Genomic DNA, 19,551 nt, shown 5'->3' with positions numbered 1-19,551 from the left:
AGTGAGTGGCCAGTCCTTTTGTAGGGGAGATACGGCCATAAATTTGTGCCACATATCCAGATACCTTCTTGGGGGCCAGAAGGACACCTGCCTTTAAAGATTTGTTCTCTCTTCCTGTCCAATCAGTGTCTAAAACTTCATGTATTATTTGACAAGTAGTGGGTGACAGCCACCCGTGTGTCTATGCCCATGTATGGTGTTAGTCTGTTTTATACGAAACAGAGCAAACATAGGCGGTCTGTGTGCCGCGTACCCCCATCCTATGTCATCCACAATGTGAGGAACAGTGGGGGTCATAGAAGAGTTAGTGCGATGTCTAGATCAGAGATATACTTTATCGTAACTTCAGAAGTAAAGGAGGGACCGCTAGCCCTGGTCCTGGGAGTCAAACTTCCCAGGTTCTCATGGGGAATCTGTCCATCCATTGTTCCCAGTCAGAGATATATAAGGGGAGCACCGTCCAAGGCAGTCCTTCTGCGCTGGGCATGGCAGCAATCTGCAGACCCAGGAGTCAGACTGGTTGTGTGTGTGAGGAAGGGGCAGCCCTGGACAGGAAGGTGTCCCCCAATACTCTGGTAATGATTCCCAGGAGCAGCAAACTAAGGGCGATGAGAAAAACGTTTCGTAGGCATTTCGTGGGGGAGGTCCTCCCCTGGAATCCTGACAGCAGCAGTAGTTTCGTCCTTATTATCAAAGTCTATGCAGCCTGTGGGTTCAGTGCTGGTCGTGTACACCAGGCTCGTTGCCAAAGGGACGGACATGCTGGGATTACCTGCAATTTGAGTGAGACAGCAAAAGACCATGCTAAGTGGCCAATTACACTGCCCTTTAGTACGGGCTTTTGTCCGTTGCACTCAAACACGTAGCGTCTAGGCCAGACTCCAGCAGGACCAACGGGGCCACTTAAACTGGCCGGGAAATTTGTAACTCTCTGGAAAGCAGTATCCTATCCAACCTTGGGGAAGTTGCCAGTCCAACCCCCATTCATGTGTTCCCTTCCCTGGTTCAATGCCTTGAGGAGCTCTGAATCAGCTCTGGCGTTACGGCATCAGGGCATTGGTTTCTGACAGACATGGTCAGTGGAACGTCCTGTGCAGCAGTTCCCAAGCATTGGCAGGGAGCCAACCCCATCTGCCTTGGCAATAATGGCCTTCATCCACCTGTGTGAGGTGGAGGATTGTAAAAGGTCACACAGCTGTGCCTTTACAATACCATGTGGCTTTATGGATGGCGATTATACCTTCTTCCATTGATGAGGTCATCTCTGTGGAGGTCCGACACAGGGGACGAGGTGGTCTCAGAATGCACTGGCCCCAGAATAGCATTAACTCATTGCCCAAAGGACTTGTGGAAAGCACTGCCTGTTGCACATGTGCATGCCATTAATGCAGCGTGGGACTTGGGCAATAGTTGAAGCAGGTTGTAAACAGTCCTACCCATCCCTAGATTGGGAGGGAACTTCTTGGCTGCTCTCAAGGGTATCTGAGCTCTGCCCCCTTCCGTAGTTGGACCAAAAGTCAAGGGGCATCTGCTCCTTTTGATGCTTTTTCCCATGCCTCCCGGGGTTACCAAAACATCTTATTCAGATGGCAACCCATCTGTGAGATTCCAAGAGCTTTAGCCTGTCTGACTGGCACTTTTGCTTTCTCAAAGGCAGCCTGGTGTTTGCTCCCCAGTCCCATGTATGTCCCTTCTGTAATGGGCAAAGGCATTGCTCCAAATGAGGTACAAATGTTTACCAACACCCCAGAATTTCCACAAAAGCCTGGACCTCTATCACATTCCTTGGTATGGGGTAGGCTTCTGCTTTGTGACTGCCTTGGGGACAACACAGATCTTACCCAACCACACGAGTCCCAGAAACTTACTGTGGTGACTGGACCTGGAATTCTCTGTGGATTCATTGCCCATCCTCTCTGTTGTGGGAGGTACAGGAGGGCTTGCAGGGTTCTCTGTAGCAAGGAAAACCTTCACAAGTTAACTTTTTTTTTTTTTTTTTTTTAAAGTAGCACACAATTTTAAGGTAAGCACAAGAAAAAAGCTCTCTGGAAAGAGGGGGGATCCGAAAATGGAATGCCCCACAGGCTAAGCTGCACCGGGACTATATGTCCTTGAGTCTACAGTCTTTGTTTGCCAGCAACTGATTGGTCCCCTATACCTGGGCTAGTGTCTTGGCTGACTCTGCAGTTTGATGTGGTAGCCCCTCCTGCTGAGTTCCCTTCTCCACATTTTTCTGTCAGCCACTTTGAAACTGTTTTCTTTGGTCTTGATGTCCTCCATGGCGGTCCTGTCCCTGACTGCCCACGACTTTCCCATCTCACTTTGAAACTGTTTTCTTGGGCCTTGATGTCCTGCACTGCAGTCCTGTCCCTGACTGCCTATGACTTTCTTATCTCATTAGCATTTTTAAATGGGAAAATTCTAAAATTGCTGCCAGTAAGGACTCCTTAGAAAAGGCTAATAAAAATGTGGAGGATCTAAACTCCAACCTTAAATTTTTTTCTCCCTCTCCTGATCCAATCCTGGATTGACTTTCTTCTTGGGCCCCTGTACATAACTCCCTTCCCCCCTTGTTATATTCACCCTCTTCTTCCTATACCTTTCCTAGGTCCTCTTCCTTTTCCTCCATTGCTCCTTCCTAAACACACCTCTCTCATCAGACAATTTCCCATCATGTCTTATAACATGGGTGAAAATGATAACCAAACTTGCTAGTCTTATAACTTTGTACTTTAGTCCATATCAAGTTTTCATAATCTAGTTAAGAACTTTCTAAATCCTCCTAAGGAAAAAGGAAAATTCATTGAATAATTCATAATCACCTTAAAACTTTGTAGTATGGACTCTCTGATCTCTATCAATTAGTCCTTATGGGACCCAGAGATAGGGGAAACTCTTATCTAATGTGGGAATCTTCTGTCATGCTCTCCAGAGACAAAATGTTAAAGAACTGATTCCCTCCACTTGCTGACAGCAAATGAGGGACATAACTTCTCAAAGGATAAACTCCACTTTTGTCAGACCAGAGTGTATTTTGTTGGTCATGACATCAAAACAAAAAGTCTCTTTGCCTTCAGAGACTAGAAGCTCTTCATGACTTTACCAAAACAACATAATTTAGAACTATGAATTGACACACCTGAGTTCTTGCCCTGAATAGACTCACTACCTTTGGCCTTCCTAATTGTCATAAACTTTTGTTTCTATTTGTATATAGGAAATCAAGACAAACTGTAGGGGTTTTAACAAGAACATAGTAGACGTCAGAGACCCATTGATTATATCCCTTTATTTGAGCCCATACCAAAAGTCTACCCGCCTTGTTTTGGTGCAGTGGTAGCAGCTGCCAGTCTGGCAACTTAGCCTTAGTACATGCACTTAACCTTATAGTCCCTGATTCTATTCAAATCTTATTCTGGAATGGAAATACCTATCTAGCATTTTTATGCCTCTAGATATGAGATAGGGTGAGGACAGGGCCTCCAAGAAAACCATTAACTGCCAGTCAAAGACAAAGGACCAGTAAGTCAAGGTGAGACAAGGAAACTGCCAGAATTGGCCAAGACCAAGATGGCAATGACATTCACTTGCAGCTAACCTCCAGACACATTATACAGTCATTATAATACATCTCCATGCTAAAGGACACACGTACCAGTGCCATGACACCTCCAGAGAAGACCATACAAGGACAAAAAATGGGTGTATCCCAAATTTCTGGCAAAACCCACCCATTTCCTGAAACTAATAGAATATTCCTCCCCTTCATTTCAATGTAAAATACCTACCAAATAAAACCTGCCACACCTCAAATCGGGGTTGTCTCTCACTCAGAGGCAACCTCTGCTCTGCCGATGAAGTAGATCTTTATTCAGCAAACGACTTTCACTTTATTTCCTGGCTCATGCTACAATTCTTTCCTGTGCAAAGCCATGGACCCTCTTTCCTACAACAGACTGCCTTCCTAAAAAATCATCACCTCTCCTCCTGCACATGTTCTGTCCATTGCAGGAACACTCTAGACCCCACTGCTGCTCTTCCTCACACAACAGAAGGCAAACCTCAGAACTGTCATGAGCTTATTTGGGAATTTCTCCTGCCTTACTTTGACTTCTTTGAAACTCTTTTAGATGATTCCTATTTAAAGCTGCCTGTGGATGGGTGGTAGTTCAGAATTGAACAAGGAGACCATCAAGCTGGACATGCTGTCACAACCCACTTAGGTTTGCTTGGATCCAACCCTCTCGCAGAGGCCAAATCTGCACAAGAGTTTGACAGTCCTTTGCCACACAAATTTCTGTATGGTGTGGTACATAATTCATTCAAAATCACATGTTTTGATGTAAATATTTGTTTTCTTAATTACAAATTCATCAAAGAAAACAGAGAAGGCACTTATTTTTGCTATTAGAGGGTCCCAGATTTCAAAATAAAACAGGCAGCTTTTTAAAATCTGAATGCTATGGTGTGTTTTTTCCTCCAAGTTTCAGTTTCAGACTAAAATAGGCAGAATCACAAGCAATACAAAAAGTATGATGCGTTGTACTATGTCACCTTAGCTAAGTTCAAATTAACTTTGCTAGAATTTCTTTCCCTGCATGATTCTGAGATAACAGTTGACCGCACAGGAAAAATATGAGAATGTTCTGGAAGGCGTAAGTAAAGCAGCTATCATTTTTTTTTCACATTGAAAATCAGTATAGGGTGCCAGGCATTGTCGTGATGAGCACAGGTTGTCACTGATCTGCTAGCTCACCTTAAGGGGATACAGTGGTACCCAGTCCACAGTTCCTCAAACACACACCATATCTCGTTCTTCAGCTTTTCCTAGTCCTGGGCCAAGTGCACGGGTAGTTCCATGGTGGAAGGCATCAGCTTCCCCTGTAGCTCAGCCGACATCGTAATTTGTCCTTGTGGTTTCCAGTTTATCCTTATGGATTCCAGTTTTTGCTCTTCCCTACTTCACATCCAGCTTCCCTGATCGCCAGCTGCTTGACTTCAGGCCGTAATGTAAGGAGAGGTTGCTTCCCTCTCCTGGGTCAGCGCACTCCATGCCTCACTTTACTAATAAACTTCTTGCGGTCTGATGCTTGCACAAACTCTGTCTCTTGACTGAATTCTTTCCATTAGTATATTGGTGTTTTTCTTCCCGTGATTTCTTCAATGAATAGTTTTTCTTTTTTAAGTAAGGAATAATTTAATCTGACTATAACAACATAAAAAATACAGAAAGTTTATTTCTATCCCATAGATACTAAAAGTGAATTAGATAACATTTAAAGAAATATAATTGTGGATACTGGAAAAGTTACACAAGGCAAACATTTCAACTTGATCCTTGTCAACTACCCACAAGTTAACTCTGTGTCATCAGTATAACGAGTCCATTTCACACAGGTCAGGAAGGAAAACAGTGACCGGTCCCGAGCCACCATCCCATGATACACGATGGAGCTGTGTAAAGATCATCGAGGGAGCATTTGGAAGGAATACCGCCGAGTGGGAAACACATTTTGTAACAATCTCTTTGTCACTGTGAGGGCATCAGCCTTGAGGCAAAGAAAAGCTTCAATCCATCCAGAAAGCATACATACAGCAACAAAAATATATTGACAACCCATGCTGAGCGGCAGTTGAGTGAAGTCCAGCTTAAATACCTTATGGTGAATGAAGGAAAGCAAAAACCAAAGAAATAGGGTCTGTGAGGGAGCGGGGAAGAACCAAAGGGCCATTTATGGGGTTTCCCATGGCCCCAACTATTTATTTAATTTACAGCCATTGTTTACCCATCTTAATTTTCCTGATCCGGGAGCAGATTGTTGCCATGTTATAAAGACACCAGGATGGCAAAAGTCTGGCAATTGGGTTGTTTTTGCCAAAACAGAATGGACTTAATCCCCATATGCTGCAGTCTGATACTCAGGGTCAGTCCTTTTAGTGTGTGTCTCAATTTTGATGATAGGTGTGCTATGCCAGGACATCTCAGATTTCCAGGAATGTCACCTAATTTCTGGAACACTTATAATATATACTTATACAAATACAACATGAAGGTTCGATGTTATTTTCATTTGACGTTTCCCATGTAATTTCAACACACCAACTAAGCCTAATGATTTTCCTATCATCTTAATTAGAATTCTTAACCCTTAGATAACTCTAGGACATGTCTGTTTTACTGAAACCAGCAAACTTAAACTAACTTTTCTTTACTAAAGATTAAAATTAGATCAGGTGATCCTGAAAAGCATTCAGGTTAGTTTATATTACTGAGAATTTTCAACTAGCCAATCCTTACAAGCTCTTATTTGTTCTTAAGCCAATTAAACGTAGTTCTTTTACAAGTTAGCAATATCATCCAGAGGTAGAAAATACCACACAAATACAATACATAAGTAGACACACATGAATATACAAACAGATGCAAACAGAGACCTCACGGCTTCTATAAAAGAAGTGGGGTCTGTTCAAAGGACCTTTCCTCCCCTCACCTCTATCAGCCAGTCCCCATGCTAGAGTTGTAGACATTCTACAACTAGCTTCAGTTCTTTCTCTAACTTCCTAACCTTGGCTTCTTTCTGCCTGTCGCTGGGCATTGGTGGCCATCTGAAGCACACTAGAGGGGCCAGCCCACAGCTGTGGCCATGAGCTTTCTTTCTAAAGTGTGTAACGCTTCTTCAAACAAACGCATAAGACCTGCTGGCATTTTAGGGGTGTCCCTGTATTCATGAGGCAGTCCACATGCATCTAGTGTACGGGCCACCCCTCCTCATAGAGACGTAGATGGCCAGCTTGGGATTTCCCCTGGAGACGGCGGGCTTTCCCCTGGAGGTTCCCCTGACCCATACCTGTTCATTTTTGGGCTCCTGGTTGTCTTGCCCATTGTCCAGTGGTGGGCACAGGTATAATAGTCACCGCAATGAGAATGTGTCTTTAGACAAACCAGGCAACTCCATAGAGTGTAACAAAATTTATTATAGGGTAATTTACTTATAATAAGTAAGGAGAGATTGGGTCCAAGCAAAACAGATGCCCCAGCAATTCTGTGCAGGTTATTCTCTGCTAACCGACCTCTTACAGGACAAGGGACAAAGAATGCAGTAGTGCCAGGGGGCCGTGCCTCCTGGTGGTCTTGTGATAGGGATTGTTTATAATCAATACTATTACAAGTTTGACATTTATTTTGGTTGTCATGCCATTCCAGCTGTTATTAACAAAAATATTTATGGTTACATTTTTAAGGAACACAGATGATTGTTACCTAGAAAGCTTTGATATGCTTGCTAAAGACTGAGGTTGGTCAAGGTCACAACATGGAACTTAAAAATGAAATGAAATCTGGGCCACAGAGATGGAGAATGTTTTGTTCACATCTACATCTATACATACATACAGAGGGTGCCAAAAACATGTATACACGTTTTAAGAAAGGAAAAAACTTAAAATTGAAATAATATATACCGATAACAAAAGATGAATACAAGTCATGTATACATTTTTTTGCACCCCCTGTATACATACACACAAATACGTATATATATATATACACACACACACATTTTAATTTTAAATTTATTGGGGTAATGTTGGTTAATAACATATGCATTTCAGGTGCATATCTTTATAATACTATATACGAGGTTAGACAACTAAATTCGCGAACTCATCCTAGAAAAAGTGCTCCATACCTCATTACTGAATATCACTATGGTCACCTTCGAAGTACTTCCCTTGGGAAGCTATGCACCGAAGCCAATGCCTAATCCCCCCTTCAAAGCAGTTTTGGAACTCTTTCTGGAATGGCCATCAGAGCTGTCATCATCGTATTACCCTTTATGTTCTGAGTGTCATCAAAATGTCTTCTAATTTCAATATTTCCTTCATCTTCGGGTAAAGAAAGAAGTCATTGGGGGCCAGATCAGGTGAGTAGGGAGGGTGTTCCAACACAGTTGTTTACTGACTAAAAACTCCCTCACAGACAGTGCTGTGTGAGCTGGTGCATTGTCGTGATGCAAGAGCCATGAACTGGTGAAAAGTTCAAGTCGTCTAACTCTTTCACGCAGCCATTTCAGCACTTCCAAATAGTAAACTTGGTTAACTGTTTGTCCAGTTGGTATAAATTCATAATGAATAATCCCTCTGATATCAATAAAAGGTTAGCGACTTTGTTGCATCAAGTTTGTGATCTTAATTGTCAGTCCTCATATGTATACTGTATTGTGTGCTCACCCACTGAAGTCTACTGTCCTCCTGTGACCATATTTGAGCCCTGTCACCATCTTTGTCCCACTTCCCTGCTGCTAACCACCATTCTGTTCTTTGTATATATGAGTTTGCCTTTTTGTTTGTATTTTGTTTGTTTGTTAACTTGTTGCTTTTTTTAATATACCAGGTATGAGTGAATTCATAAAGTTCTTGTCCTTTTCCATCTAACTTATTTCCCTTAGCATAATCCTCTCAAGATCCATACATGTTGTCACAAATGGCAATATTTCATCATCTTTTTTTGTGTGTGAGCTGAGTAGTATTCCGTTGTATATACTATGTACCGCATCTTCTTTATCCAACCATCCATTGAAGGACACTTAGGTTGTTTCCATGTCCTGGCTATTGTGAATATGCTGAAACGAAAATAGGGGCACATATATCTTTACAAATAAGGGTTTTCACATTTTTCAGGTAGATACCCAGAAGGATTGGTACATCATAGGTAGCTCTGTTGTCAATTTTTTGAGAACCCTCCGTAGTATTATCCATAGCAGCTGTACCAATTCACATCCCCACTAGCAGTGTATGTAGGTTCCCTTTTCTCCACATGTTCTCCAACACTTGTTGTTTCTTGTCTTATTTATTCTAACAGGTGCGAGGTGGTGTCTCATTGTGGTTCTGGTTTGCCTTTCCCTTATAACAAGTGATGCTGAGCATCTTTTCACATATCTCTTGGCCATCTGTATGTCTTTCTTGGAAAAGGGTCTATTCAGGTCTTCTGCCCATTTTTTTTAGCAGATTGTTTTTTCTCTTGTTGAGTTGTATGAGTTCTTTATAAATTTTGGATATTAGCCTCTTATCGGAGGTATCATTTGCAAATATCTTCTCCTAGTCGGTTGGTTGTTTTTTTGTTGTTGATGGATTTTTTTTTTTTTTTTTTCTGTGCAGAAGCTTTTTAGTTCATGTAGTCCCATTTACTTAGTTTTGCATTTACTTCCTTTGCCTTTGGGGTCAAGTTCACAAAATTGCCTCTGACACCAAGGTCCATAAATTTAGTGCTTACGAGGTCTAATAATTAGCTTGTGAACTTGTTACAACGATGTTGTTAATAACCTTTTTTGATATCAGAGGAATTATTCATTGTGAATTTGTACCGACTGGATAAACAGTTAACCGAGTTTACTATTTGGAAGTGCTGAAAAGGCTGCATGAAAAAGTTAGACGACCTGAACTTTTCGCCAACAATTCATGGCTCTTGCATCACGACAATGCACCAGCTCACACAGCACTGTCTGTGAGGGGGTTTTTAGTCATTAAACAAATAACTCTATTGGAACACCCTCCCTCCCTACTTGCCTGATCTGGCCCCCAGTGACTTCTTTCTTTACCTGAATATTAAGGAAATATTGGAAGGAAGACATTTTGATGACATTCAGGATATCAAGGGTAATATGATGACAGCTCTGATGGCCATTCCAGAAAAAGAATTCCAAAATTGCTTTGAAGGGTGGACTAGGCACTGGCGCAAAGCATAGCTTCCAAAGCGGAGTACTTCGAAGGTGACTGTAGCGATATTCAGCAATGAGGTCGGTAGCACTTTTTCTAGGATGAGTTTGTGAACTTAATTGGCAGATCTCATATGCTTTCTTCTATTTTACTGTTTCAGATCTTATATTCAAATCTTTAATTCACATTGAGTTAAATTTTGTGTATAGTGTCAGATAGCAGTCTAGTTTCATTCATTTTGCACATGGCTTTCCAGTTTTCCCAGCACCATTTATTAAAGTGACTTTCCTGTGTGCACTTGAGAGGTATGTGTATTCTGTCCTTTTGGGATGGAAAGTTCTGTACATATCAATTAAGTATATGTGCTCTAATGTGTTATTTAAGGCTTATATCTATTTCCTTGTAGACTTTCTGTCTTGATGATATATCCATTGCTGTGAGTGGGGTATTCAGGCCCCTTACCATAATTGTATTTTGTGTTTGTTTCTCCCTTTAGGTCTGTTAGTAGTTGCTTTATATATTTTGGTGTTCCCAGGTTGGGTGTATATATATGTTGTTGTGTTATGTCTACTTGATGAATTATCCCCTTTGTCATTATAAAATGTCCATCTTTGCCTCTTGTTTTCTTTTATCTTGAAATCTATTTAGTCTGATATAAGTACTGCTACATACTGGATGCCATTTGCTGGGAGTACTATGGTCCATCCCTTCACTGTGAGTCTAGTTTTGTCTCTGGATCTGAGATGATTTTCCTGCAGGCAACATATAGTTGGGTCTTGTTTTTTAATCCATCCTGCTACCTTGTGCCTTTTGACTGGTGGGTTCAATCCATTATATTTAGGGTGATTATTGATTTATGAGGACTTACTACAGCCATTTTGTTTTATTTTCTGGTTGTATTGTTTCATTTCCCTTATTTTTCTGTAATTTTAATTTGTGGGTTTTCTATGATTTTTTCCATTTCTTTGCTTTTTTTTTTGTTCCTTGTTTCAACTCTGTATTTTTGTTTTGTGGTTACCATTTGGTTTACATAAAAAATGTTTCATACATGCAATGAGAAAAAAGATTTTTGTGTCTTCCTTTCTTTGTACAGGTTTAGTCCCTTCGTTTCCTTTTGTTTTTGTTATCGCAAACTGTCCATATTTATGTTGTACATTTACTACCAATTTTCAGTAGTCATAGTTATTTCTGTTTACTCTTCCACTTTAACTGTTATGTTATAATTAAGATTAAAATTCTGTTCTGAAGTAGAGTTGCAATTTCCTACTTCTATCTGTTAATCATCTTCAAGTTTTGTGTACTTTTGCCTTTTTGGTTCTGGTAGAAGAGCTTTTTCACCGTTTTTTTAATGCAGGTCTTGTGGTGGTAAATTGTCAGCTTTTGTTTGATAAAGCCTTTATTTCTCCTTCATATCTAAAGGTCAACTTTGTTGAATATATTCTTTTTGGTCGGTGGTTTTCTCTTTCAATATTTTGCATATTTCCTTCCACTATTTCCTGTCTTGTAATGTTTCTCCTGAAAAATCTGAGCACAATATAATGGGTTCCTTTGTAGAGTTCAGGCTTTTACCCTGGTGGCCTTGAGAATTCTTTCTTTGCCATCATTTTTTTTTCAGCTTGAATAAAATTTGTCTTGAAGAAGGTGTTTTTGAATTGATATAATTATGTGCTGTTTTAGGTTCCTTTATTCCAAAGTCCAGTTCTTTCTATAGGCTTGGGAACGTCTCATCAATTATTTATGGGAGTAGGCCCTGTGTTACCTTCTCTCGTGTTTCTCCTTCTCATATACCCATTATCCTTATGTCACTCTAATAGAATCATATCATTCTTGTAGAGTCTTTCATTTTAAAAAACTCTTTGTTCTTTTTGTTCTTCCTCTTGAATCATTTCTAGGTTTCTATCTTCAAGCTGCTAATTCTTCCTTCCATCTAGTTTGCCCTATAACCAATGCTCTCTAATGCATTTCTCATCTCATTAATGAGTTTTTCTGTTCCAGAATTTGTTTGGTTCATTTTTATAGTTTCAGTTTCTTTGATAAAATACTCCTTTTGTTCATTAATTTCCTTCATGAGCTCATTGAACTGCCATTCTCAGTTATTTTTGTATCTTTTTCACAACTGCAGCCTTAAATCTTCTGTCATTTAAGTCACTGTTTTCTATGCCTTTGTGTTTTGTTCCTTGTAGACTTTTCATTTTCTTTCTGTGCTTTCAAGTTAACTTGGTTGTTCATGTTATTTGATGGATTATTTCTTTGCCTGCACATTTGACATGGTGAACTCTTGCTTAGATACCATTTTGCTGTCAACAATTCTGCAGATTAATAGGTAGGGTACTTTCTTTTGTTTTCTAGTAAATGTTATAGTGCATGTTTTTTTCTCTTACCTACAGTATTTATGGCTCTGTGATCATAGTGTTTCAGCATTGCTTCAGTTAAGAAAGGTGCCACCTTCTCATTGGGATGATGTGTGTCTCTTCTATTACTGGCTCACCTGGGTTACAGGGCACCACCACAGTGGTGAGGGAATGTGGACAGTGGTGGAGAGCTGGATTTTCAAGCTTCCAGCACTTCTTCCTTTTTACTAATGTTTGCTGGGCCTGCTGTGTTTTTGGAGGTTTCTCTCCTGGGCTCTGCTGGGATAAGTGGGGTAAGGGAGGAAATTTTGCGAGTTCACTGTTGCAGCCCCCTGCCAGCAGTGGCTGTTGGCACCTCTGCAGTGCCTGGAGATTCTCACTGGGCTCTGCTTGGGGCATGGGAGGCAAGCTCATGTTATCACAGCTCCGTGCCCATACCAGCAATAACTGTTGGCACAGCTGTCCTGTTAAAGGCTTCCTGACCACCTCTACTGGGGTCTGCTGTGAAGGGAAGTGGGGATAAAGGTGCCTTTTCTTGGAGGACCAGTGCTTCTCCCCCTCTTACAATCTGAGCCATAGTGTGAAGGCTGACGCCCAATTTCTCCAACACTAGCACGCTCATTGGAGCCGTGGTGGGCTCCTAAGTGCATCTGTGGCCACCTTCCCTACCTTTTTCCCCCATCTCACCTCCTCTACTCATTTCAACCCACCGACCTTCACATGTTCCTATTTGTGGATCTTTTAGTGCGTTTGCACATTGAGCAGGGATCCTTTCTGGAGTTACAGATGTCTGTCTTAAAATTTAAGGGAGGAACAAAGGAGTCTTCACACTCTGCCATGATGCTGATGTCACTTTTTTATGTATAAAAAAACCTCTCACTACTTCCTATAACTACAGATTACAATGTATTATTGAAACCCCCCTTTTTAAAAGATTAACTCCTCATGCTGGTTCTTTGCTGGGTAAAAGGGCATGGTGGAAAATTCAGTCATGACCAGTCAGTCCTTTCTACCCTGGATCCCAATAGAGCTCTCTGAGAATTGGCCAGTGTAGTTATCCACAGAAACTGGCATTTTATGAGATATTTTTCAGAGAGATCATGATTCAGTTGTTTTCTATAAATTGTGGTAAATCATTTCTTAAGGTAAGTTGAAAAAATAAATCAGAAGAATATGTTTGTAATAGAAAGTATTAAAATCAGTTAATAGTTGTATCTATGGTAACAAAAAAAATCCTGGGTCAGACGCCTTGCTGCAGGATACTTCTAGAAAGTTACTATTTATGCTTCAGTTGTTGTAAGGAAAGAAGTGACATTAGTTAGTTTAAATAAATATGAATAGGAAGATAGCAGAAATTAGATCGTTATATGTCACTGTTTTTCGAATGGAGTGGACAGATGGGTGTTGGTGACAGAATTAAAACTCCCACTACTTTTTACTGCTCATTAGAGAATCTATTTCAAAATTTTAAGGATGACAACTAATGATAGGCTGTGGACAAATGGAGTTCTTCTGCTTTCTCTGACTGATTACAGAGAGAGCTGGTTGAAGGTCACAATCTTTGGTGTCTACTTCCAAAGAGGTTATAGATACCTCCTGCTTCACAAGGCCACTGTTTTGCTGCATAATCCCAATGCCTTCCATTCATGGAATACAAATAAATGGTGTCTCTTGGGGCTGTCACTCTGGCAACCCACATACAAAACTGTAAATGTGTGTCAAAGGCAAAAATCTCCATTAACCAGAAAAAGTCCATTGTCAGTATGTATTTTGTCTTTTTTTAGTCTAAAGGAAGTTCTGAACAGAATATCAACCAAGATTACATCACAAAAACTTTAAATGTATTTACAGAGTGAATAAGTTACATAGATAAACTTTGAATATGTTTCTGATGTGCAACAGGTGTACATGCACACATCTAACACTTGACAGCATTAAGTTTAAGGAAGAAACTTAACAATGGCCCTTTACATAAATATTACAAATAAAGTATGACATTTCTTAAGAAACAAAGTGACAACTCATATTTTACCTTTATGATTCTACTTCTGGCTATCCCAATGGATACTAAAATATGCATGCGTGACAGGTGAAAGACTTGGAATTTATAATGTGAAAGTCTTTAACTCTTTTCTACAAAATGGCAAAATTGGTTAAAATTAACACTCATCCTTCTGTAATATAAATATGCTCATAAAAGCAACTTTCTAGTAAAAAGCAGCCGAGATCCTTTAAAAAAGGTCTATCTGGACCGTTTTTGGTGGTACTGTCCTAATCACAGACCCCTGTAAAGAGATCTAGGGCTTTAAGAAACAGTAGCCTAGCAACATAAGAAAGGTACTTCATAGCAGCTCCTTTAGGTACAGTAATTGTATTCAAATTACAATGTACATTAAATTGTCCATTTACAATGCCCTTTTCACATATACAGGCTGTCAGCTTTTGACCGTCTTTCAATTTTCAATGGCCAGCTTCATTCTGCCTGTGCCTTCCTCACAGTCCACCAAACAAAACAAAACAAAACAAAAAAAAAAAAAAAAAAGAAAAAAGGAAAAATAAAGGGAAAGAATGTACAAGTTTTATAATATAAAATTTTTTTTAGTGAAGAAAACATTGCACTTTTGCCAATCTAAAGTTGTTTCTAGAAAGGAAGGTATTGTTCAGTGTAGTCGGCTTTGGTATGCAATGGAAGTCACTTTTTCAGTAGTGAGTTGCATTTGCTCAGTAAAATGATAACACATTTGTGCTACACAGCAGGACGGATGGAGTCTGTCCCAGAATTTCTATGCTACCGTGGTTCTTACAGTATTGCTACATGTTGGAAGTTCTGTCATCTCCTTTAGAAAAAGTCCAACAGGTAATAAGAGGGAGAACAGTCTGACCAAGCCTTCCGAAGGCTGAAAAGATACTGAGTGATGTCACCCCAGCATGACAGCACCCCCAGCTTGGAATGCATGGGGGATGGGAGGCTGCTGTCAGAGACTAGTGCCGGAAACACTGGAGTCTGGGAGGAAGGCAGTGAGAACTCGGTAACTCTGAGCCCTGCGGATCATGTCCCGGATCTCCATGTTGAGCTCCATCAGCTTGGTGCAGATTTCGGTCAGGCTCTGGTTAGACCCCACCAGTGCATAAGTACCCGTTTGTCCCAGAGTTTGATGACGGAAATAAATATTCAGTAGTGTCTGGACTTCATCATCAGAACTGCTTCCAAAGATGTCATTGGGCCACAGACTTCTGCAGTCAGAAAAGAAGAGCACCGATTAGAGGCCCTATTGGTCACAAAGAAGAGTGGCTAGTGTAAGAATATTTTGTTTTTTAAAAACAGTTTTATTGAGATAAAATTCATACACTATTCAACTTACCAATCTAAAGTATGCAACTCAGTGCCTTTAGTATATTCAGACTTCTGCAAACAGCACCATAATTTTATAATATTAAGTATTGGCTTCAGTAAAAATATCTAAAGTATAAAAATTTCAGCATGGAATCTGAAAATCTTAAAACATTTATTTGCTATGTCATTATGGTTCCAATGAATATGTGAACACACTATAAAAATGCAGGGGGAAAATCCCAAAAGGGATACATGTAAATAATAGTTTTCAAATTAGTTGGGGCATATATTTTTTAAAAAAAAAATTTAAATATTTTTTATTTCACCCATCCCCATCTCCCCCGTTTGGCAACCATCAACTTATTCTCTATATCTATGGATCTGTTTCTGTTTTGTTTAATCATTTGTGTTTTTAGATTCCACATATAAATGAAATCATATTGTATTTGTCTTGTGTCTGACTTATTTTACTTAGCATAATACCCTCCAGGACCATCCATGTTGTTGTAAATAGCAAGATTTCATTTTGTTTTTCTTATTGCTGATTAATATTTGTGTATGTACCACATCTTCTTTAGCCATTCATCTGTTGATGGACACACAGGTTGCTTCCAGATCTTGGCTATTGCAAATAATGCTGTAATGAACATAGGAGTGCATCTATCTTTTTGAGTTAGTGTTTTTGATTTCTTTGGATAAATAACCAGAAGTGGAATTACTGGGTCATAAAGCAGTTTTATTTTAATTTTTTGGAGGAATCTCCCTACTATTTATCACAGTGCTCACACCACTTATAATCGCACCAGCAGTGCACACACAAAGGGTTCCCTTTTCTCCACATGCTCGTCAGTACTTATTTGCTGATTTTTGGATGGTAGCCATTCTGACTTATGTGAGTTGATATCTACTTGTGGCTCTGATTTGCATTTCCCTGATGATTAGTGACGCTGAGCATGATTTCATATGTCTGTTGGTCATCTGTATGTCGTCTCTGGAGACATGTCTATTCAGGTCTTCTGCCCATTTTTAAATTGAATTGTTTGTTTCTTTGGTGTGAAGTAGGTGTTCTTTATATATTTTGGATATTAACCCCTTATCGGATGTGTCGTTTGCAAATATCTTCTCCCAGTCTATTGGTTGTCTCTCATTTTGTTGATGGTTTCCTTCACTGTGCAGAGATTTGTAGTTTGATGTTGTCCCATTTGTTTAATTTTTTCTTTTGTTGCCTTTGCCCTAGGAGACATATCCAGGAAGATATTGCTAAGACTGATGTCAAAGAGTTCATGGCCTATGTTTTCTTCTGGGAGTTTTGTAGTTTCAGGTCTACATTTAAGTCTTTAATCCATTTTGAATTTATTTTTCTATATGGTGTAAGAAGGTGGTCCAATTTTATTATTTTGCATGTATCTGTCCAGTTTTCCTGACACCACTTATTGAAGAGACTGTCTTTACCCTATTGCATATTCTTGCCTCCTTTGTCATAGATTAATTGACCATGTAGGTGTGGGTTCATTTGTGGGGTCTTTATTCTATTACATTAATTTATGTATGTTTTTATGCCAGTACCATATTGTTTTGATTATTGTAATTTTGTAATATAGTTTGAAATTAGGGAGTGTGATACCTCATACTTTGTTCTTTCTCAAGGTTTCTTTGGCTATTCAGGGTCTTTTGTGGGTCCATATAAATTTTAGAATTAGTTATTTTAGTTCTGAGAAGAATGCTATTGCTACAAGGAATTGCACTGAATCTGTATATTGCTTCAGGTAGTGAGGACATTTAGCAATATTAATTTTTCCAATCCATCAGCATGGTGTATGCTTCCATTGTTTGTATCCTCTTCAATTTCTTCAATGTCTTATAGTTTTCATGGTTCAGGTCTTTAACTGCTTTGGTTAAATTTATTCCTAAGTGTTTTATGTTTTTTGATGCAATTGGAAATGGGATTGTTGCCTTAATTTCTCCTTTTGATCATTTGTTATTGGTATATAGAAATACAACAGATTTCTGTATATTGATTTTGTATCCTGCAAATGACTGAATTAATTTGTCAGTTCTGAGAGGTTTTTGGTGGAGTCTTTAGGGTTTCTATTTTTAGTATATCATCTATAAAGAATGGGTTGCACTTATTTCTTTCCAATTTTGATGTCTTTTATTTATTTTTCTTGTCTGATTGCTGTGGCTAGGACTTCCAATACCATGTTGAATAGAAGTGGTGAAAGTGGGCATCCTTGTCTTGTTCCTGATCTTAGAGGAAAGGCTTTCAGCTTTTTACCATTGAGTATGGTATTACATGTAGGTTTGTCATATGAGATGGCTTTTATTATACTAAGGTATGTTCTCTTTATACCCACTTTGTTGAGAGTTTCTATCATAAAAAGTTGTTGAATTTTGTCAAATGCTTTTTCTGGGATGATCATATGATTTTTAATCATTCATTTTTTAATACGATGTATTACATTGATTGATTTATGGATGTTCATCCCTTGGATAAACATCACTTGGTCATGGTGTATAACCCTTTTAATATATTGTTAAATCTGATTTGCTAATACTTTTGTTGAGAAATGTTGCATATGAGGTCTGACAATTAAGTTCGTAAACTCATCCTAGAAAAAGTGCTACATGCCTCACTGCTGAATATCACTACAGTCACCTTCGAAGTACTCCCCTTGGGAAGCTATGCACTGATGCCAGTGCCAGTCCACCCTACAAAACTATTTTGGAACTCTTTTTCTGGAATGGCCATCAGAGCTGTTGTTGCCGTATTACCCTTGATGTCCTGAATGTCACCAAAATGTCTTCCTTTCAATATTTCCTTTATCTTCGGGTAAAGAAAGAAGTCATTAGGGGCCAGATCAGGTGAGTAAGGAGGGTGTTTCAATAGAGTTATTTGTTTACTGGCTAAAAACTCCCTCACAGGCAGTGCTGTATGAGTTGGTTCATTGTGATGCAAGAGCCATGAATTGTTGGTGAAAAATTCAGGTAGTCTAACTTTTTCACACAGCCTTTCCAGCACTTCCAAATAGTAAACTTGGTTAACTGTTTGTCCAGTTGGTACAAATTCATAATGAACAATCCAACTGATATAAAAAAAGGTTAGCAACATTGTTGCAATGAGTTCGTGAACTTAATTGTCACAACTTGTATATGTTCATCAAGGATATTGGCCTGTAATTTTTTTTGTAAGGTCTTTATCTTGTTTTTGTATTAGTGTAATGTTGGCCTTGTAGAATGAGTTTTGAAGAGTTGCTCCCCCTGTAATTTTTTGAAATACTTTAAGAAGGACAGGTATTAATTCTACTTTAAATGTTTGGTAGAATTGACCTGTGAAGTCATTTGGTTCCAGAATTTTATTTGTTGGGAGTTTTTTTGATTACTGCTTCAATTTCATTGCTAGTAATTGGTCTGTTTAGATGTTCTGTATCTTCTTGGTTCAGTCTTGGAAGGTTATGTGCTTCTAGAAATTTATCCATTTCTTACAGATTGTTGAATTTGTTGGCCTATAATTGTTTTTAATATTCTTTAATGATTGTATTTCTGTGGGGTTGATTGTAACTTCTTTTTCATTTATATTTTTATTTATTTTTGCTCTCTGTCTTTTTTTCTTGATGAGTCTGGCTAGAAATTTGTCAATTTTATTTATACTTTCAAAGAACCAGCTTAGTTTCATTGATCTTTTCTACTGTTTTGAAAATTCCTATTTCCTTTACTTTTTTGTTCTCAATAATTCCTTCCTTCTGTTTTCTTTGGGTGTTGTTGTTTGTTCTTTTTCTAGTTCCTTTAAATATATAATTAGATGTTTAGTTTGGGATTTTTCTTGTTTCTTGAGGTTGGCCTGTATAGCTATGAACTTCCTTCTTAGAACTGTTTCAGCTGCATCCCAGAGATTTTGAAAAGCTGTGTTTTCATTTTAATTTGTCTCAAGGTAGTTTTTTATTTTCTCTTTGATCCACTTGTTTTGTAACATATTGATTAATATCCATGTATTTGTATGCTCTTTAGTTTCCTAATTTCATGCCATGTGGTTAGTAAATATGCTTGATACAATTTCAATATTCTTGAACTTATTGAGGCTTCTTTTGTGGCCTAATATATGATCTACCCTGGAGATTGCACTGTGTGCATATGAAAAAATGTATATTCTGTAGT

The 19,551-nt window shown here is 39.0% G+C and overlaps 1 protein-coding gene across 6 annotated transcripts in view; it reads right to left on the bottom strand.

The window, feature by feature from the left end:
- Positions 1-13,816: 13,816 nt before the first annotated feature.
- FRY (FRY microtubule binding protein) overlaps positions 13,817-19,551 on the bottom strand; it is a 439,561-nt gene continuing 433,826 nt past the window's right edge. For all 6 annotated transcript variants that reach the window (XM_074330087.1, XM_019749603.2, XM_019749609.2 and 3 more), the window contains one exon: positions 13,817-15,299. In XM_074330087.1, coding sequence (XP_074186188.1) covers positions 15,041-15,299 — 259 coding nt within the window. In that variant the 3' untranslated portion in view covers positions 13,817-15,040. The remainder of the gene's footprint in view (positions 15,300-19,551) is intronic.

Source organism: Rhinolophus sinicus, linkage group LG04, assembly GCF_036562045.2.
Source record: "Rhinolophus sinicus isolate RSC01 linkage group LG04, ASM3656204v1, whole genome shotgun sequence".
Taxonomy (NCBI): domain Eukaryota; kingdom Metazoa; phylum Chordata; class Mammalia; order Chiroptera; family Rhinolophidae; genus Rhinolophus; species Rhinolophus sinicus.
This window is presented reverse-complemented; position numbering and strand designations above follow the sequence as displayed.